Below are 22,725 nucleotides of genomic sequence, written 5' to 3' on the forward strand. Positions count from 1 at the left end.
GTCGGATAGGGACGTGAAATGGTCGTGTCCTTACACAAGAACCATCCCTGCTTTCACCATAAGCGATCTGTGTAAACAATATCTGCATGGCCGGACGAGAATTTGAACCGGCCCCTTCCAAGATACGCGTACATTGCCTTACCACTGCATCATCTCACTCTGTCGATTATGGTCGTGACGGTCTACTGACAGCAACGTTACTGTATACAAAAAGCGCTGGGTCAGAAGCCGAGGTTGGACTTACGTAATTTGGCTAGACTAACTGCAGAAGCCGACACAAAGTCCCATACATTAATTTTTTGCAGGCGTCCAGGTGAACTTGAGAAAATGTAGCGAAGACCAGAGGATCTAGGTTTAGCAAAGAAGTTTTCAAGTGACGAAATGTCTAAGTGCGGCAGCTGATGTTCGACATTTTGAGGAGAATACTGACAAAAACTGTAAAATTTGAATATTCATCATTAACATTTTATAAACAGTCATCGAATCGTGAATGAACCCAAAACAAGTATTAAATACTATTAGGTGGAGTAAATCAATCGGAAATGATATTACAGTATTAATACATCAGAAATTTGTATATTTAATGAGAAGCAAAGGAATAATAGGTAAGCTTATGGATGTATATAATAGTAAGCGGTAATAAAGTATATAAGTTAGTGCTTACACCAAATCGTAAAAGACAGGATATATAAGTCGTAATATATTGCAGATAAAGTAAAATGAATGATCGATTTGATACAGATATCGCGGAAGAATGGAGCACGAAGAATATTTGTCAAAAATATGGAACTCAAAAAAATGGTTCAAATGGCTCTGAGCACTATGGGACTTAACATCTCAGGTCATCAGTCCCCTAGAACTTAGAACTACTTAAACCTAACTAACCTAAGGACATCACACACATCCATGCCCGAGGCAGCATTCGAACCTGCGACCGTAGTGGTCGCGTGGTTCCAGACTGAAGCGGCTATAACCGCTCGGCCACCAGCGGCCGGCTATGGAACTCAAAAATCAAATCTGTGTGAAATCTTATGGGACTTGCCTGCTAAGGTCATCAGTCCCTAAGCTTACACACTACTTAACCTAAATTATCCTAAGGACAAACACACACACCCATGCCCAAGGGAGGACTCGAACCTCCGCCAGGACCAGCCGCACAGTCCGTGACTGCAGCGCCTCAGAACGCTCGGCTAATCCCGCGCGGCTAAAATATGGAACTGTGTGCCACTTTGAGAACAGAGAATAGGACAGCGACGTCCTGAAGTTCCGTGGCGTACTGGGCATGGAAAACGTACTAAGATGTAAACACAACTGTCAAATCGCAACAATTACAGTGAGAGAGAGGGGAGAGGAGGAGGGAAAGACGTGAAAATAGATACAATTGCCTTCAAACCAAAATCCTCTCGATTAAGGCTATAGTCGTGAACATAATTGGTATGTCTCGAATTCGAAAGAAATTATCACGTCTTTCCGCTGTCAAAACCAACCAACCGAAAGCGGTGACGTGACGTTGTTCTGTCGTTTAGTGACCATTAAGGAATCTGCGAATGAGAAAGTAGAGCGCCACTGAAAGTGCTAGTCAAACAATGGCATACGGATCAGCCCAGTTAGGCAGCGTCGCTTTCACCGACCCCCGCGCCACATTCTGGCCGGCGCCTTCATCCCGCGTCGTTTGCAACACCCTCGTCAGCGAAATTCGAGCGTGAGCGTGATAGCGCTTTCCGCAGGCCCACGCACGCGGTTCTGCATTCGGAAGGTTACTGATTCAATTATAGGGGCTCCTTCTCCAAGAAAGTTGTGCAGTGGACGAGTAATAAACTGAATGGAAACACATCTCAGAAGCGTCAGCCGTGTTACTTGTTCTCGCTAAGACGACGAGAAGATGCGTGTAGACTCACAGCATCTATAGTGAGGGGGATGGGAGCAACATTGATTTTTACTTTCGTTGTTTACGCGGTGACGTGTGACCCTTCGGTGCTGACTAAGTGCGATATTGGTCGCATATCAACACAGCCTTCCGTTGTGTCACTTGTTAAGCAAGGAAGAATTAGTTTTTAACATCCCGTCGATGAAAATATCATTAGAGGTACAGAACTAGCTACGATTGGACAAGGATGGGAAAGGAAATCAACTGTGACTTTTTCAAATGAAACATGCCAAGAATCGCTTTGAGTGATTTAGGGAAACTGTGGTGTCACCGCCAGACACCACACTTGCTAGGTGGTAGCTTTAAATCGGCCGTGGTCCATTAGTACATGTCGGACCCGCGTGTCGCCACTGTCAGTAATTGCAGACCGAGCGCCACCACACGGCAGGTCTAGAGAGACGTACTAGCACTCGTCCCAGTTGTACGACGACGTTGCTAGCGACTACACTGACGAAGCCTTTCTCTCATTTGCCGAGAGATAGTTAGAATAGCCTTCGGCTAAGTCCATGGCTACGACCTAGCAAGGCGCCATTAACCATATCTAGAGAGAGTCTCACTTGTATCATCAAGAATGCTGTATACAAATGATGGATTAAAGTTAAGTATTACAGAAGCTACGTACTTTTCTTTATAGCATTCATTACGTATCCTGTTTCAGACCTCACGCCAGCCGGCGTGTGTAACGCGTGCATTTCGGCTACTTCCGAGTGGCGTGGCTGTCTTGATACGCCACAACAGAAACCATAGGAAACTAAAATCTTAATCGTCAAATGGGGATGCTGTAGGGGATATTACGGTGCCTGACGGTAAACTACGGAAAGCTGAAATTAATCTGATTTATATTACACTTGTGGGTCATACCCCAGCTGATTAGATCGATAGACCTACTGGTCAGTTTCTAGTGCGTTCCTCACTTGTATCTCTGAGTGATATGTGGAATAAGACGTCTGCAGCGAGATCAGATGAGAACGTTGTTACCTCTGGAACATCTATTCACCTTCTAGTTTCCAGGTCTTGTAATTTACAGATAAGACAGAACTAATACTATTATTTTACGGGGAGGAGCGCAGTCTTTGTCCTACTATATCTGGCCTGATAAAGGTTTCATGTAATTTCTCTGAAACCCTGCAGACAGATGCTGACATAGCTTTTCGAAAGACAACATGGACATTTGCTTCGCTGTCCGTTCTTAGAAACTAATCGACAACTCGCCTTGGACATTCTCGTTACACAATACAGATCGCATCTGTAGGTCAGTAGTCAGCGTGTCTGGCTACTCTGTGCGACACACGGGTTCGATTCCCGACACTGCCAGAGCCTTTTTCCTTGGTACAAGGGGCACTCAGCCTCGAGCAGACATTTGACGCGCTACTTGAGTGAGAAATAGGGGCTCCAGTGTCAAGAAAGCCGACAACGGCCGGAAGAGCGGTGTGCTGATCTATGCTCCTCCATACCATACTCCAAAGATGCTGTCGCTAGAGGATGACACGGTGGTCGATCGACGCCGACTGGCTCTTCAGGGCCAGAACGTGGAGCTTTGCTTTGCTTTGATTTACGCAATACAAAAGTTGTGACTTCGAAGTACTGTACTTGCAATAAAGCATGAAATAATATACTTGTTTCAAAAATGGTTCAAATGACTCTAATCACTATGACACTTAACAACTGAGGTCATCAGTCCCCTAGACTTAGAATTATTTAAGCCTAAGGACATCACACATATCCATGCCCGAGGCAGGATTCGAACCTACGACCGCAGCAGCAGCGCGGTTCCGGACTGAAGCGCCTAGAACCGCTCGGTCACTACGGCTAGCTATGCTTGTTTGCATGGCCGTCTGTCGAAGCAGCTGTTAAATACAGTTATTATTGGCTTTTCTATCTTAGACCAGACACGTTTCGCTTTTCTTTATAAAGCATCTTCCATGTCTATTCTGCAAACTGGATACGTATGTTTGTACATTTTTGGTTATTTTAGATTAAAGACAGCGTTATGTTTTTAAAGTTGGGAATGCAAACTACTCACGGTGTTTCTGACTCTATATTCTTCAAACCACTGCTGTTTCCTTCCTTGTTAGCAGCGGTTGTGCCAAACATAGAAGACATTTACGCTAAATTACATTAACTCACACACACGCACCCACAAACACATATACGCAACCAAACACATTCACCCACTACGATCCCCCACCTTCTAATCTCTTTCTCTCTCCCTCCCTCCCTCCGTCCACCACCCCCTCCCCCTCTCCCCTCCACCCCCGCCCTCCCCATCCCCCCTTACCCACCCACACCTACTCACCCACCCACCCACACACACACACACACACACACGTACGAATTAATTATTTAAAAAAATAGTTTCACAGGTTGGCATCACTCACAGTCTCTACACGAAAAGAAACGAACAGACGCAAACAATGCAATACTGTGCTGAGTGACGACACACGCAAATCCAGCGCAAGGAACACTGCAGAAAGACAAAAACTGCGAAGTGTATATGTGAAACGAAGTCTTTCTGCATCAGCCGCTGCTAACAAGGAGGGAAGAAACAGTGGTTTGGGGAATATGCAAACAAGAAGCAGAAGCACCCTGAGTAATTTACACTCCAACTTTATGAAAATGCTGTTTTTAACCTAAAATAACTAAAAATGTACAAACATACACTATCGCTCAAAAGTTTTTGAGCAATAGTGATTTTGAGGAAAAATGCAAATTGGAACCAGATGTGTTAGAAATACCCATAAGTCAGATTTGGAATAATCTTTCATTGAAACGAAGTACATACAGTCAAAGTTTACTCTCCTCAAGGTAGTTTCCTTGGGCTTTAATCACTGCTCTGTATACGCGAGGCATTCTTGCTGAGGGCTTCATCCTGGTTTCCTCGTTGATATGCCGGCGTTCCTCTTGTACTCAGGTCCAGAGTTGATGAATGGTGGTATTAGGCCTTGATTTAACTGCTCTATCCAAGTGATTCCAAAGCAGTTCAGTAGGATTACAGACAGGGGATTGTGGCGGCCAGATCATATTTTTCAGTTCCTTCTTTTTTTTCTAAATTTACCTAATACGCTTTACATAGTTTTGAAGTGTATTTACGGTCATTATCTTGCTTTAGGGCGAATCCCTTGATAATCAAACATCCTCCACATGGCTTTGAATGATACTGTAGAATACGATGGTAATCCTCTTTCTCCAGTGTTCCGTTTATTTGTACAAGATCACCACTATTACCGCCTCAAAAACATCCCGCGACCATGAAGGAACCGCTTCCACGTTTTAATGTTGGAGATACACATTGGTGTAACATCCGTTCACCTGACAACTGGCGAACAAACTTGCGTCGCCTTGCGCCAAAGACCTCAAATTTGGATTCGTCAGTGAAAAGTATCTTGTTTCACTGATTTACTGCCCAACTTTCACGTTGTCTTGCCCAGTGTAGCCTCTTCTGCCTATTATTAACCACAAGTAATGGTTTCTTTGCCGCCACACGCCCGTTAAGGTTCATTGCCTGAAGATGTCTTTTCACAATGCTTACACTAACCAGCTTTTCCATATTATGGTTGAGTTCTGCTGCAAAAACGGGCACTGTTTTGAAGCGATCATGTTTACTTGCGACTGCTATATATTTTTCGTTACTTTTGATGTGATGTTTGGCCTACCCTTTCTAAGTCGGTCCATATTCTTGCTACTTGTCACATAGTAAGACCAGCTGCACGTAAAAACGCAATTGCAGAAGGTTTTGCTGTTGAAAGCTCCTTTCTTCGTCCCGTTATTGATGTTTACACTGAGCGCTCGCTAAAATTCACACTTTGATGTCTTTTTCTATAACTACATGCCTCTTTGTTACCTGTAACCATGTTTACATTTTTGTTGATATTCTATGAACGCCATGTAATGAGGTAAAGATTATACACACATCAAAAAAAGTTTTGCATCACCTCGGTTCCGAGAGTTCCAGAACCTGTACAGAAATCTGGAATAGAGATCAACATAAACATCATTTCCGCCCCTTTTATTGCTCATTGCATGTTGTACCATCATACAGCGAGACCTTCAGAGGTGGTGGTCCAGACTGCTGTACACACCGGCACCTCTAATACCCATAGCACGTCCTCTTGCACCGATGCATGCCTGTATTCGTCGTGGCATACTATACACAAGTTCATCAAGGCACTGTTGGTCAAGATTGTCCCACTCCTTAACGACGATTCGGCATAGAACCCTTAGAGTGGTTGGTGGGTTACGTCGTCCATAAACAGCCGTTTTCAATCCATCCCAGGCATGTTCGATAGGGTTCATGTCTGGAGAACATGCTGGCCACTCTAGTCGAGCGATTTCGTTATCCTGAAGGAAGTCATTTACAAGATGTACACGATGGGTGCGCGAATTGTCGTCCATGAAGACGAATGACTCGCCAGTATGCTGCCGATATGGTTGCACTATCGGTCGGAGGATGGCATTCACGTATCGTACAGCCGTTACCGCGCCTTCCATTACCACCAGCGGCGTACGTCGGCCCCACATAATGCCACCCCAAAACAGCAGGGAATGTCCACCTTGCTGCACTTGCTGGACTGTGTGTCTAAGGCGTTCAGCCTGAACAAGTTGCCTCCAAATACGTCTCCGACGATTGTCTGGTTAAAGGCATATGCGACACTCATCGGCGAAGAGAACGTGATGCCAGTGCTGAGCGGTCCATTCGACATGTAGTTGTGCCCATCTGTACCGCGCTGCATTGTGTCGTGGTTGCAAAGATGGACCTCGCCATGGAAGTCGGGAGTGAAGTTGCGCAACATGCAGCCTATTGCATACAGTTTGAGTCGTAACACGACGTTCTGTGGCTGCCCCAAAAGCATTATTCAACATGGTGCCGTTGCTGTTTAGGATTCATCCGAGCATTAATCCGTAGGTAGCAGTCACCCACTGCAGTAGTAGCCCTTGGGCGACCTGAGCGAGGCATGTCATCGACACTTCCTGTCTCTCTGTATCTCCTCCATGTCCGAACAACATCGCTTTGGTTCACTCCGAGACGCCTGGACACTTAACTTGTTGAGAGCCCTCCTGGCACAAAGTAACAATGCGGACGCGATCGAACCGCGGTATTGACCGTCTAGGCATGGTTGAACTACAGACAACACGAGCTGTTGTACCTCCTTCCTGATGGAATGACTGGAACTGATCGGCTGTCGGACCCCCTCCGTCTCATAGGCGCTGCTCATACATGGTTGTTTACATTTTTGAGCGTGTTTAGTGACATCTCTGGCCACAGGGACTGTGTCTCTGATACAATATCCACAGTCATCGTCTATCTTCAGGAGGTCTGGGAACTGGGGCGATGCAAAACTTTTTTTGGTGTGTGTATTATGCCACCACAATACAAAATTAGCGGCATGCAATGCTTGGAGCCTGAACAGCACAAGAACGGAAAGTTATGTTTTGAACGATGTCATTTTTAAAACCATGGAACACTACTCTTAAATGTTATATTGAGCATGACACTGGGGAAAGAATAAGGCTAATTCGTATTTGAATATGATAACTAGCTTTTTATCGTACTTTCAGGGGGTCCGAAAAATTTTGAGTGATAGTGCATATACCGAACTTTCAGAATAACTACGGAAGGTGTTTCATAAATAAAAGCGAAAAGCGTCCGATGTAAAATTCTCTTTAATTAAACTGCAATAATCCCAAGATGGAAAAACTAATAATAACTGTAAACCATGAAACTTCAACAAACAGCTTTAGTTGACAATCATATTGCTTATGTGCTTGAATAGAATTTCAGTTTTGGTTGCCAGGTTTCATTTGCACTGAGTTGCTAGATTACTTAGTATTCCTAGGATTGCGGTTCTCGTTTTCATTTTGTGTTTCCGTCAAATATTTATATTTTTGCAGTAGCATGGGAATATATTACTTAAAAAGACCGTTATCAATTCGATATGTGTTTTATATTTCGTCATTATAAATGCTTTTACGTTCTTCGTTGGTGTGTAATAAGACGTACCTGTAGGACTGATTGGTGACTGCAATTTGCAGTTAGTAACACGAAACAGTTGGAATATTGCAGAATATTCCGAGTAAGGGCTGAACAATCAGGTAACTAGAATGCAAATACAGGGAAAAGAGGAATACTTTCATTCGTTCCCAGAGGGCAAATATTAGAAATCCGAGGTCGAGGAGGGAGCCTCCAGTCATTGTAAAACATAATGTGTTGGCATGAAATGGATATACAAACGCCTATGAATGTAACGGAAGACGGTGTATCTCGCAGCAGTAATCTCCGACACCTGATGAACCATCGCCACAAGAGGAGGAGAAGGAGGAGGACGAATTTAGGGGAAGGATGAGGAGGAGGAGGAGGAAGAAGAAGAAGAAGAAGAAGAACAAATAGAGGTGAACGACGGAAGAATAGCAACAAGAAGTAGAAAGTTCTTTAGATTTATTAATACTGCAGTATTGTATTGTAGCATACTAAACTAAACTCCTCCCGAACAGGCAATGAAGGCTCAACGTTACCGACCGGCCGCCGTGTCATCCTCCGCCCATAGGCGTCACCGGATGCGGATATGAGGAGCACGTGATCAGCACACCGCTCTCCCGGCCGTATATCAGTTCCCGAGACCGGAACCGCTACTTCTCAATCAAGTAGCTCCTCAGATTGCCTCATAAGGGCTGAGGGCACCCCGCTAGCCAACAGCGCTCGGCAGATGGGACGCTCACCCATCCAAGTGCTAGCCCAGCCAGAGAGCGCTTAACTTCTGTAATCTGATGGAAACTGATGTTACCACTGCGGCAAGGCCGTTGGCTGTATTGTAGGATGCTAAACAAAAACAATTCTACAAATAAAGTAAAGCGTGCAGTGATACGAACATTTTGATTCTTCACCACAAGCTGGACGATTATACTGAGGAAATGTTTGTCATCGACATTTTTAGATATATTTCTTAAAACTGTCAATGACATGAGCGACGGAGAGAGCTGAAGAAAGGCACGGCACATACTTGGCAACACGTAACTCTTGATGCTGTCTGGGAGGAATTTTATACATTGATCACTTCTTGGCAAGTTAGTCAGAGCGAAGTGGTTAAGTTCAGACCGGGCGTGACTAGCACCTGGACTCGCATTCGGGAGGACACGGTTCAATCCCGCGGCCGGCCATCCTGATTTAGGTTTCCCGTGATTTCCCTAAATCGCTCCAGCAAATGCCGGGATGGTTCCTTTGAAAGGGCACGGCCGACTTCCCTAACCCGATGAGACAGATGAGCTCGCTGTCTGGTCTCCTTCCCACAACAACCCAACCCAACTCAGACTGGGTAGAGAAGACAGAGATACACTACGTGATCAGAAGTATCTGGACACATTGCTGAAAATGACTTACAAGTTCGCGGCGCCCTCCATCGGTAATGCTTGGGTTCAATATGGTGTTGGCCCACCCTTGGCCTTGACAGCTTCCACTCTCGCAGGCATACGTTCAATCAGGTGCTGGAAGGTTTCTTGGTGGAATGGCAGCCCATTCTTCATGGAGTGCTGCACTGAGGAGAGGTATCGATGTCGGTCGATGAGGCCTGGCGCGAAGTCGGCGCTCCAAAACATCCCAAAGGTGTTCCATATGATTCAGGTCAGGACTCCTGTGCAGGCCAGTCCATTACAGGGATGTTATTGTCGTGTAACCACTCCGCCACAGGCCGTGCATTGTAAACTGGTGCTCGATCGTGTTGAAAGATGCAATCGCCATCTCCGCTCTTCAACAGTGGTAAGCAAGGAGGTGCTTAAAACATGAATGTAGTCCTGTGCTGTGATAGTACCACGCAAAACAACAAGGAGTGCAAGCCCCCTCATGAAAAACACGACCACACTATAACACCACCGCCTCCGAATTTTACTGTTAGCACTACACACGCTGGCAAATGACGTTCACCGGGCATTCGCCATCCTCACACCCTGCCATCGAATCATCACAAAAAAAAAAAGAAAAATGTTCAGATGTGTGTGAAATTTTATGGGACTTAACTTCTAAGGTCATCAGTCCCTAAGCTTACACAGTACTTAACCTAAATTATCCTAAAGACAAACACACACACCCATGCCCGAGGGACACCTCCGCCGGGACCAGCCGCACAGTCCATGACTGCAGCGCCTCGGACCGCTCGGCTAATCCTGCGCGGCGGATCACCACGTTGTGTACCGTGATTCGTCACTCCACAAAACGTTTCTCCACTGTTCAGTCGTCCAATATTTACGCTCCTTACACCAAGCGAGGCGTCGTTTGGGGTTTACCGGCGTGATGTATGGCTTATGAGCAACCGCTCGACCATGAAATCCAAGTTTCTTTCACCTCCCGCCGAACTCTCATAGTACTTGCAGTGGATCATGATGCAGTTTGGAATTCCAGTGTGATGGTCTGGATAGATGTCTGCCTATTACCCATTATGACCCTCTTCAACTGTCAGCGGTCTGCCGGCCGCGGCGGTCTAGCAGTTCTAGGCGCTCAGTCCGGAACCGGGGGAATGCTACGGTCGCAGGTTCGAATCCTGCCTCGGGCATGGATGTGTGTGATGTCCTTAGGTTAGTTAGGTTTAAGTTGTTCTAAGTTCTAGGGGACTGATGACCACAGATGTTAAGTCCCATAGTGCTCAGAGCCAGTTTTTGTCGGCGGTCTCTGTCAGTCAACAGACGAGGTCGGCCTATACGCTTTTGTGCCGTACGTTTCCCTCCACGCTATTTTCTAATAGTTATTTTCTACCATAGTCCGCAACTCGTGGTCTTGCGGTAGCGTTCTCGCTTCCTGCGCACGGGGTCCCGGGTTCGATTCCCGGCGGGGTCAGGGATTTGCTCTGTCTCGTGATGACTGGGTGTTGTGTGTCTTTCATCATCATTGACTCGCAAGTCACCGAAGTGGCGTCAACTAAAGAGAATTTTCAGTACGGCGGCCGAACTTCCCCACATGGGGCCTACAGCTAACAATGCCATACGATCATTTCATTTCATTTTTTTTTCTACCATAAATAATATTCGCTTAGAACTTTTCCTCAAATTTTGCTGGATAACACCAGTTATCTTAAAAAAATTAGTTTTTTAGTCTTATTTTGTCCACAACAATGGAATGAGCACCAGTATAATTTTCTCACTCACTAATTCTAAACTCAGCACTGAGGAGGATAAAGGCGCCTCGCTTAATGGAACGACAATTACGATACTTACGGCGTTCGATTTATAAAGCATGCATAGCAGGTACCTGAAGATGAGCAATATTATCTTAAAATTGACCGCACATTGATGAGATAAACATCAAAATGAAATTTTAAAAAAATACAGCTGCGAGGAACCTGACTTTCATTGGAATGAAAGCTAAAGACCTGTGCAACTCGCTGTGCGTATGGATGTAGTAAGGTTGTCTGGCCGTCATCGTGTGACGCAAGACGAAGAAGATGTGGCAGATATGAGCTGCGGCTCTCTCCAGTGTGGGGAAGCCGCGCAGAAAGCAGAAAGCGGCACGCCAGCCCACACGAGCGCCAGGAACGAGCCGCCACCAGTCACACACTTCGCTACCTGCTCGCTGGCCTCTCAAATTTCTATTACCATATAACCACGAAATCTTTCTTGTACATGTTCTTTGTGGCTCAGTCGAGTGAACATGGGAAAAAATATCAAGCATACGACTATCCTCCCATTTTCCACTGTGTCCGTGCGAGAGTGGCACCGTTGAAAAAGACACACCCAATTTCTCTCCCTGTCTCTACCTACTACGAGCTTGTGTCTGTCTTCGTTGTCCTCGTTGTCGATGGAATAGACCAATCGACGTCGGAGCCAATGTCTTGCTGCATCAATAACCTCCGCATCGTCCACGTACTGCTTCCCGGGGAGTGCAAACTTCAATGGGCCAAACAAATGGAAGTCGGAAGGTGCGAGATCTGTACGGTAGGATGGATGAGGAAGAACGGTCCAAGAAACTTTTGTGAGCTCCTCTCGGGCGCGTAGACTAGTGTGAGGCCTTGTGTTATTGTTGTGTTGGCAGAAGAGCCAATACCGTGTTACTAGTGGAGGCCGAAATGCACGCGTCTTAGCTCACGCAGGCTGGCACGAGGGGGGAAGAACTATACTGACGTGAGGTTTGGAACATGACAAGGAATTAGAATTCAGAAAGCGGAAGTAATTAGTTTGATACTTAATTTTAATCCATTAATGATGAACGTCGCGCCGGCCGGTGTGGCCGTGCGGTTCTAAGCGCTTCAGTTTGGAACCGCGTGACCGCTACGGTCGCAGGTTCGAATCCTGCCTCGGGCATGGATGTGTGTCATGTCCTTAGGTTAGTTAGGTTTAAGTAGCTCTAAGTTCTAGGGGACTGATGACCTTAGAAGTTAAGTCCCATAGTGCTCAGAGCCATTTGAACCATTTTGATGAACGTCGCTCTTGACGGTACATGATTCACAATATTATCTGTTCAGAATTCATTCTAATTACTGAATATGGCGCCTTGCTAGGTCGTTGCAAATGACGTAGCTGAAGGCTATGCTAAACTGTCGTCTCGGCAAATGAGAGCGTATGTAGACAGTGAACCATCGCTAGCAAATTCGGCTGTACAACTGGGGCGAGTGCTGGGGAGTCTCTCTAGACTAGACCTGCCGTGTGGCGGCGCTCGGTCTGCAATCACTGATAGTGGCGACACGCGGGTCCGACGTATACTAATGGACCGCGGCCGATTTAAAGGCTACCACCTAGCAAGTGTGGTGTCTGGCGGTGACACCACAGACCTTTCTGGTATTCTTTTCGTAGTGGAGACTCTCTTGCCCCACTCAACTTCCTGTGGTTTGCCATTCCGACCTGTCCACTCAGAACTGACAGATTTGTTGCTGACGGCGGTTACAGTGAGTCTGTGAATGGGAACCTTTTCCTAGATGGTATATTCTTTGCAGCCAGTAAGTCTGCAATTCCAGATCTGGAGCCGAGCGCCCGATACGGTCGCAGGTTCGAATCCTGCCTCGGGCATGGATGTGTGTGATGTCCTTAGGTTAGTTAGGTTTAATTAGTTCTAAGTTCTAGGCGACTGATGACCTCAGAAATCGCATAGTGCTCAGAGCCATTTGAACCATTTTTGCAATTCCAGCTATGTGAGCAAGTCCTTGCAACTGAGAAGTTTCCTGGGTTCAGTATAATTTGAAGTTTCTAGAACTCCTTGCTATTCTTTAAAGTATTAGCTTTGATACTACTTTCATTTCTGAAAGTCACTGGTAAATTTGAAAACTGAATTATGTAAAAATACAAATGCGTTTGCGAAGATTTTTTTTTTTGGTGGAGGTGGAGTGTCATATACTCTATAACCCTTACGTTCGCGTTCGATCCGTGCCCGGTACCGCGTTGGGTGTGATAAAATGCAGATGTTACATTGAAATGGGAATTGCGACTCTGGGTACTGTTTACCAATGTGATTGGATTTCAATAGGGACAGCTTGGTAGTTTCTAGAACGTTGTATTTAATCTATATAAATGTTAAGAGTTTAACGGAATTTAACCACTAATATAAAAAGTTAGCAACTTTCATATTGGCTTTACATTTCCTTAATTGGAACTTTGTATGTCAATTATATTATTAACAGTAATGCACCTCTTTTTGGCTTCAAATAATATATAATAAGGGTAAATATTTACCAGTCTTCCAGGTCGAAACTGACTACAGTAGTTCGCTTCGTATTCTGTTTAAAGTTAATTGATTATATTGGACATTGTAGGAGGGGAATTTTTAGTAACGAAATGTTTGGGATCAGGAAATTCTACGTGGTGTCTGAAAGGGTAAATGAGTGTGCCATGCGTAATTGGGTTGACAGTGAGTAATGGGGATTAAGAAAACCTAGAAATACTATGTTTGACAACTGAAAGAGCGAGGGCATACATTTATTGATGAGTGGAGCAATGTATTGCTTCCTCCCGTATTGATCCTGCAAAATGTTGATGGCTAGAAAATCAGAGAATTTAGATTAGAGCCCATTCAGAGATTTACCAGCAGTAATTGTACCCATGGTCATTTGGGAAAGGCGGCGGGAGGAGAGAGACAAAGAGAGGGAGGGAGAGGGAGGGAGGGAGAGAGAGAGAGAGAGAGAGAGAGAGAGAGAGAGAGAGAGTGGTAGCCCTGCTCCCCCTCACACCATAGGGTGGCTTGCGGAGTCCATATATATAGACGTAGAAGAGAAACGAGGGTAAGAACTGTGAGCATAAATTTCGTCCAGAAGAACCCACACGCTGGAGATTCTGAATCTGTACGGATTCTTGTACACTACTGGCGATTAAAATTGCTACGCCAAGAGAAATGCAAATGATAAACGGGTATTCATTGGACAACTATATTATACTAGAACTAACATGTGATTACATTTTCACCCAATTTGGGTGCATAGATCCTGAGAAATTAGTACCCAGAACAACCACCTCAGCCGTAATAACGGCCTTGATACGCCTGGGCATTGAGTTAAACAGAGCCTGCATGGCGTGTACAGGTATAGCTGCCCGTGCAGCTTCAACACGATACCACAGTTCATCAAGAGTAGTGACTGGCGTATTGTGACGAGCCAGTTGCTCGGCCACCATTGACCAGACGTTTTCAAATGGTGAGAGATGTGGAGAATGTGATGGCCAGGGCAGCAGTCTAACGTTTTCTGTATCCAGAAAGGCCCGTACAGGACCTGCAACATGCGGTCGTGCATTATCCTGCTGAAATGTAGGGTTTCGCAGGGATCGACTGAAGGGTAGAGACACGGGTCGTAACACATCGGAAATGTAACGTCCACTGTTCAAAGTTCCGTCCATGTGAACAAGAGGTGACCGAGACGTGTAACCAATGGCACACCATACCATCGCGCCAGGTGATACGCCAGTATGGCGATAACGAATACACGCTTCCAATGTGCGTTCACCGCGATGTCGACAAACACGGATGCGACCATCATGATGCTGTAAACAGAACCTGAAAAAATGACGTTTTGCCATTCGTGCCCCCAGGTTCATCGTTGAGTACACCATCACATGCGCTCCTGTCTGTGATGCAGCGTCAAGGGTAACCGCTGCTACGGTCTCCGAGCTGATAGTCCAGGCTACTGCAAACGTTGTCGAACTATTCGTGCAGATGGTTGTTGTCTTGCAGACATCACCATCTGTTGACTCAGGGATCGAGACATGGCTGCTCGATCCGTTACACCCATGCAGATAAGATGCCTGTCATCTCGACTGCCAGTGATACGAGGCCATTAGGATCCTGCACGGCAATCCGTATTACCCTCCTGAACCCACCGAGTCCATATTCTGCTAACAGTCATTGGACCTCGACCAACGCGAGCAGCAATGTGGCGATACGCGCAAACGCGATAGGCTACAATCCGACCTTTATCAAAGTCGGAAACGTGGTGGTACGCATTTCTTCTCCTTACACGGGACATCACAACAACGCTTCACCAGGCAACGCCGGTCAACTGCAGTTTGTGTATGTGAAATCGCTTGGAAACTTTCCTCCTGTCAGCACGTTGCTCTGAAAAGCTGATCATTTGCATATCACAGCATCTTCGTCCTGTCGGTTAAATTTCGCGTTTGTAGCACGTCATCTTCGTGGTGTAGCAATTTTAATATCCAGTAGTGTATATTGTTGCGCAAGATTGCACTGTAGCGACTACGACGCGGAGATTACGACTGGCGTATTGCGTGTTGCAGCTCTCGAGGCGGAGTGCGGTGGATCGCCGTGGGCGACGGCTGCGCAGGAGGCGGCCGACGAGCAGAACGACGCGGAGATCCTGCGCGCTGTGCTCACCTCCGTGGCCGCCTGGGAGCGCCGACAGCGCCTCAAACACCGTCACAGGTAAACACGGCTGCGCGGACGCAGTCATCATTCATTTTCGGACAACACCTCACCCCGAAGCGGACACCCGTGGGTATACTAGCTCAGCTATACGGTGCTGAGCGGCAACCGTGTCACCCTCTGCCTTGCGGCGTCATTTACATGCGATATTTAGGACCGTGGGGTCAGCACTTAGCTCTACCTGTCGTTGTTGACTTCCCAGACCTGGAAACCTATACTTCCCACTCGAGCAGTTCCTCAAGTGCTAAATACACCTCTCTCTAGTAACCCCACCACGAAAAAAATCAGTGGCAGTACCAGGAATTTTTTTAAATATGTTCTTTTATTCTTTTTTTGTTGTTTTTTCATTTTTACTTTGAAACTAAAATTTCGTCGTTTCTTAGAACAAAGATAAAATCTTTGCTCTTCAAAATCAATATTCTCCTTAAGTCGGTATTAGTAGACCTCTCTCCAGCAAGTAAAACAAAACAATGAAATACTTCAATTTTGAAAATAACGGAAAAAATAAGAATAACTTGTATCTTAAAACTGACATTCTAGTCCTTAAAACGCAATACTGAACTTGGATATTAAGATGATTCTTTGGAAACAAAAATATGTTCATATCTAATTAAATGCACAGTGGCTAGCACACTGGACTCGCATTCAGGAGGAAACGGTTGAATCCCACGTCCGGCCATCCTGATTTAGGTTTTCCGTGATTTCCCTAAATCGCTCCAGGCAAATGCCGCGATGGTTCCTTTGAAAGGGCACGGCCGCTTTCCTTCCCCGTCCTTCCCTAATCCGATGAGACCGAACACCTGGCTGTCTGGTCTCCTCCTTCACACAACCCTATGTATCTAATTAAATAAGTAACATTGTGTTCAGCTGTCAAGTATTTCTTTTCTAGTTCTTCTAGTACTGTATTAGCGATCCACCTCGGCTTCGCAGCGGTAGCACGAAGTGCATACGACACGACGACTTGTCTGGGATGCTGGTAATAAATTATTCGTCGTGAATCAGACTACCTATCAGTGAAAAACGTATTCTGAATCCTCACAGTAATTTCTGAGATTAGTCGTGACATACAAATTGAAAAAGGCGGTGGAGGACTTTAAATTATCGTATATGAGCCAACTGGTACGAAATACTTACAAATTATATACACAAAACCTTCCTCGTGAATCAGTCTATTCAACGTTGAAAACAGTATCAAAATCCCTACGGTTGTTCTTCACATTAGTCTTCACGAACAGACAGAAAAACGCGGATGGGTACTTTAATATATCAAGTGTACAGATAGATTACTGTATTTTATCCGGTTATATTATCTGATATATGTTTACTTCGTACTGCGATATTTGTTGTACACGATTTTCAGGCGATTAAAGTATATTTAGCGTAAGTATTCTTAGCATATTTCCAAAGATCTTCGTGTTATTTGCATTCTCTGCGATCTTCCAAAATTCGTACGGTAAATGAGAAAGGAAGTCATCGATATTAGCTTTTCTGTTTTCTACACTGATTGAAAAAAATCGATACACCCAGATGGAGTTGTGCGACATAAGATGGTACCCGTGTTTCTTCATCTAAAAGATGATGTCTATTCAAATCTCGCCCCAGTCACATTAGAGTGGCGCTAGTAGGGCCACTAGAAGGATGCAAATCAGATTTGATTTAATATACGCTGTAGTAGTCGTGAGTGTTAATTACCTTTGAGGCAGGACGTAGTGAGTTAATGTTAGTCAAGAATGCCTTTAAGGTGACAAAGACGCCATTATCAGCACCTCATGGAGTTTGAACGAGGCATCTTACAGAGATACAAAAAGCTGGATGTCCTTTCTGCGATATTACAGAAAGACTTGGTACGAACGTAGCCACCGTGCATAATCTTTCGCAGCGATGGTCACGAGAATGTACACTACTGGCCATTAAAATTGCTGCACCACGAAGTTGACGTGCTACAGACTCGAAATTTAACCGACAGGGAGCAGATGCTGTGATATGCAAATGATTAGCTTTTCAGAGCATTCACACAAGGTTGGCACGGGTGGCGACTCCTACAACGTGCTGACATGATGAAAGTTTCCAACCGATTTCTCATACACAAATAGCAGTTGACCGGCGTTGCCTGGTGAAGCATTGTTGTGATGGCTCGCGTAAGGAGGAGAAATACGTACCATCACGTTTCCAACTTTGATAAAGGTCGGATAGTAGCTTATATTGAGATTGCGGTTTATCGTATCGCAACATTGCTGCTCGCGTTGGTCGAGATCCAATGACTGTTAGCAGACTATGGAATCGGTGGGTTCAGAGGGTAAAAGAAACACCGTGCTGGATCCTAACGGCCTCGTATCGCTGGCAGTCGAGATGACAGGCCTCTTATCCGCATGGCTGTAACGGATCGTGCAGCCACGTCTCGATCCATAAGTCAACAGATGGGGACGTTTGCAAGACAACAACCATCTGCACGAACATTTCAACGACGTTTGCAGCAGCATGGATTATCAGCTCGGAGACCATGGCAGCGGTTACCCTTGACGCTGCATCACAGGCAGGAGCGCCTGTGATGGTGTACTCAACGACGAACCTGGGAGCACGAATGGCAAAACGTCATTTTTTCGGATGAATCCAGGTTCTGTTTACAGCATCATGATGGTCGCATCCGTGTTTGGCGTCATCCCGGTGAACGCACATTGGAAGCGTGTATTCGTCATCGCCATACTGGCGCATCACCCGGCATGATGGTATGGGGTGCCATTGGTTACACATCTCGGTCACCTCTTGTTCGCAGTGACGGCACTTTGAACAGTGGACGTTACATTTCCGATGTGTTACGACCCGTGTCTCTACCCTTCAGTCGATCCCTGCGAAACCCTACATTTCAGCAGGATAATGCACGACCGCATGTTGAAGGTCCTGTACGGGCCTTTCTGGATACAGAAAATGTTCGACTGCTGCCCTGGCCAGCGCATTCTCCACATCTTTCACCATTTGAAAACGTCTGGTCAATGGTGGCTGAGCAACTGGCTCGTCACAATACGCCAGTCACTACTCTTGATGAACTGTGATATCGCGTTGGAGCTGCATGGGCAGCTGTACCTGTACACGCCATCCAAGCCCTGTTTGACTCAATGCCCAGGCGTATTAAGGCCGTTATCACGGCCGGAGGTGGTTGTTCTGGATTCTTATCTCTCAGGAGCTATGCACCCAAATTGCGTGAAAATGTAATCTCATGTCAGTTCTAGTATAATATATTAGTCCAATGAATACCCGTTTATCATCAGCATTTCTTCTTGGTGTAGCAATTTTAATGGCCAGTAGTGTACAGTTGCAAGAAGACCGGGCGCCAGACGGCCAAGTGGCACTACTGACAGTGAGAGGGAAGACCGTCGTATGGCTCTGGTGTGTCGTGCTGCATCAGCAATCTGAGCAGCAGTTGGCACCACTGTCACACTACGAACTGTTGCAAATTAGTTACTTTAAGAACAGCTCCGGGCTAGACGCGCTGTACTGTGCATTCCAAAAACGCTAAACCACCGTCATTTGCGTTTCAGTGGTGTCAAGCAAGAGCTCATTGGATAGCACGGTGGAAATCTGTTGTGTATTCTTATGAAAGTTGTTTTTGCCTCGGTGCCAGTGATTACCGCGTGCTGGTTGGAGGCCAGTTGAGGGCCTACAACCAACCTGTTTGCGTTTAGACACACTGGACCTACATCTGGTGTTATTGTCTGGGATGCGATTTAGTATGACAGCGGGAGCACTGTTGTGGTTATCCCACGCACCCTGACTGCAAATTAGTTCGTCAGTCTGATGAGTCGACCAGTTGTGCTCCCATTCATGATCATCATTCCAGGGGGTGTTTTTCAACAGGATAAAACTCGTCTACACGCCACTGTTGCAACCCAACATGCCCTCTGTATTGGTGGGATTCGAACCGTCGCTTCGCCCTAAACTTTCTTGCCACGGCGAATGCTAATTGTTTGCATTTTTTCATTTTGTTCTTTATTATTCGTTGTATTAGGTCATAGCGGAGGTCGTATGACATCCGTTGAAGTTCGCTGGTGATCCCTTCTCAGTTTTTTTTATTGCAGAGAGTAGCCAGCTCTCTGACCGAACACGCTCAGCTACCGTGCCGGCGTTTGTTTGACTACAGTGACTTCTTGCGGTCGGTCCCTTCGCGCAGATATATCAGGTACATAATAGACGCATAAAACTTCTCATGCGGTTTTCTCGGAATTGCCAGAGCAGCGCACCTTACTACTTGCACATCGTGTTGTTTTAAAGGCTTAATGAAGGTGTGCAAAGTTTGAAGTAAATCTGTGATCCCAACGTCGTTGCCTCCCCTTGTGAGGTTTTCCTCTACATCTAACTTCAGAAAAATAGCAACATGCATTGACGGAAAAGTAAGTGAAGGACCCAGAAGGTACGGTCGGAAGTCAATCTGATTTTCGTTAAGGTACAAACAATCGGTAGGTAGCAAAGTACTAGAGCTGCAGTTCTCAGTGACAAGTAGGACGGTCACCAGCGTGCGTTACTGTTGTCCTTGTTCAGTAGTGTTACCAGTTCTGGTAAGTAATATAAGGGCGTGAACAGCGTCAGTTGTTGAGTTATTACTGCCAAGGACGTGGAGATGCCGCGTACCCGTGTGAGACAGCGTTATCAGTACTCGACAGTTTCAAAGGGGCCTTATTGAGGGTCCCCATTAGGCCAGCTGGTCAAATCGAGAAGTATAAAGATTTTGAGGAATTCGGATGTGACAGTGGACCAGTGTTGGAATGCATGGGAACGTGAGGGCAGGCATACGTGTCAAGGTTCCGATCTGACCACCACAAGGCAGGATCGCCGTATTGTGCACCAAGCACATGGTAACCACTTCGCATCTGTGCCTTCCACATAATGGACTCCTATTTTGGACCCCCTGCCCCCATGGTGAGATGTGGAGGGGCCCCGTCGCCCCCTCATTAGAGATGTTTGCCGCGTAGGCTGGTAAAAACAACTAAAAACGGAAATTTCTTTATTTGATTAAGACACTTTAATAAAAAAGGTTTTATGTACATAGTATATTAAACAGTGTTTTAACACTCGATTAAAGACATTTTATTTTAAACAAACCTGAGCAATATTCGGAGGGACGGACAGACAGGGACAGACAGACAGAAATGCTTCACGAACGTAGTATTAACCATATTGACGGATCCCTAAAAAACTGTCCTTTCATTCACATGTTACCTACATTAAATATCCTGATATGAGATGCAGAATATAGAATATCACGATTGACTCATTGACGGACCCTCTGTTTTCAGCCAGTGCTGCAGGGGGAACCCCCGAAATGAAATTTCACACCTTTGAGGCACTTACTTCAAATCTGGCATGCAGACGCGTAAAGCATTCAGTTCACTTCAGAGAGGTCACGAAGACTGGTGGGCACTTTCTGTGTGGCGCGGCATTAATTTTATAAAACAAAATGTTATCCATTATAGTAATGTGTGTTCTCTGAATTAAAAAGTTGACGAGAGATTTTGATTGCCACCCCGCCCGCTTTAAATGAGATACGGTGAGATTTTGCCGAACCCCATCCCCTCTCGCGCAATTAATTGACGTCCCCTAAGAAGACGACATAAAGGGCTGCGTTTGGAATGGTGCCATGACCGGACACGGACTGCTGACGAATGGCGTCGCATTGTGTTCGGCGATAAAACGCGATACTGCACTACTCCGGATGACCAACGTTGACGATCATGGCGTTGGCCTATGGAGGCGTCGGGAAGTGACGGTGTGGGAAACCGTCGGGTATGACTTGAGACCGCGGCTGGTACTGACTTGAGGGAACTCTGGCGATACTTCACAGATCTCCTGCGCCCTCGTGTGTTACCTCCCGTGCAAAGTATCGTGCTATCTGTTTATATCCGGTGCAAACGTCAGAGAAACAGGTGAGAAACGGTGACGACGCGAGGCGTAAAGACCGCTTGTAAAAATGGTTCAAATGGCTCTGAGCACTATGCGACTTAACTTCTGAGGTCATCAGTCGCCTAGAACTTAGAACTAATTAAACCTAACTAACCTAAATACATCACACACATCCATGACCGAGGCAGGATTCGAACCTCCGGCCGTAGCGGTCGCTCGGCTTCAGACTGTAGCGCCTAGAACCGCACGGCCACTCCGGCCGGACGAGACCGCTTATAGTCGGGACTCAAACTCACGCCGGAATCGAGCAATGGGGCGGACCCGACACAACGAGAGAAAGTCAATAGCAATTTACGCGCTACATAAACGATCTGGTTGATGGTATTGACAGCGGCCTTAGACTGTTTGCCGATGATACTGTAGTCTACAGGAAAGTAGTATCACACGAAAGTTGTGAATAAATGAATGAGGGTTTGCAGAAAATAAATGCGTGGTGTAATGGCTGGCAGTTATCTCTCAATATTAGTAAGTGTAGCCTACTGCGTATAACAAGGCGAAAATCCCCATTAATGTACGAGTACAAAATAAATGCCCAGTCTTTGGAAGCGGTAGCGTCCGTCAAGTATCTGGGTGTGACTGTTCGAAATGATCTCAAATGGAATGATCAGATTACACAAGTAACGGGTAAGGCGAACTCTAGATTACGGTCTATTGGTAGAATCCTGAAGCGATGCAGTCCTTCAACAAAGGAAATAGCTTACAATACGTTAGTTCGTCCAGTCTTGGAGTATTGTTCGTCTGTATGGAACCCTTACCAGTTGGATCTGATTCAAGAGATTGAGAAGGTCCAAAGGAGAGCGGCAAGATTCGTGACTGTCACATTTAGCCATCGCGAGAGCGTTACAAATCTGATAGAAAGTTGGAATTGGGACACCCTTGCAAATAGACGGCGCGCTAAACAGAATTGGCTGCTCACTAAATTGCGAAATCCGATCTTCACCGAGGATGTAGAGCATATATTATTACCACCAACTTTCAAATCGCACAATGATCACCATTCAAAGATAAGGGAAGT

The 22,725-nt window shown here is 45.8% G+C and overlaps 1 protein-coding gene across 1 annotated transcript in view; it reads left to right on the forward strand.

The window, feature by feature from the left end:
• The window catches only part of LOC126183258 (uncharacterized), a 368,835-nt gene that overhangs the window by 167,933 nt on the left and 178,177 nt on the right, over positions 1-22,725 (forward strand). Inside the window, exon 2 of the mRNA XM_049925074.1 lies at positions 15,614-15,758. Coding sequence (XP_049781031.1) covers positions 15,614-15,758 — 145 coding nt within the window. The remainder of the gene's footprint in view (positions 1-15,613; positions 15,759-22,725) is intronic.

This window comes from Schistocerca cancellata, chromosome 4 (assembly GCF_023864275.1).
Source record: "Schistocerca cancellata isolate TAMUIC-IGC-003103 chromosome 4, iqSchCanc2.1, whole genome shotgun sequence".
Lineage (NCBI taxonomy): Eukaryota > Metazoa > Arthropoda > Insecta > Orthoptera > Acrididae > Schistocerca > Schistocerca cancellata.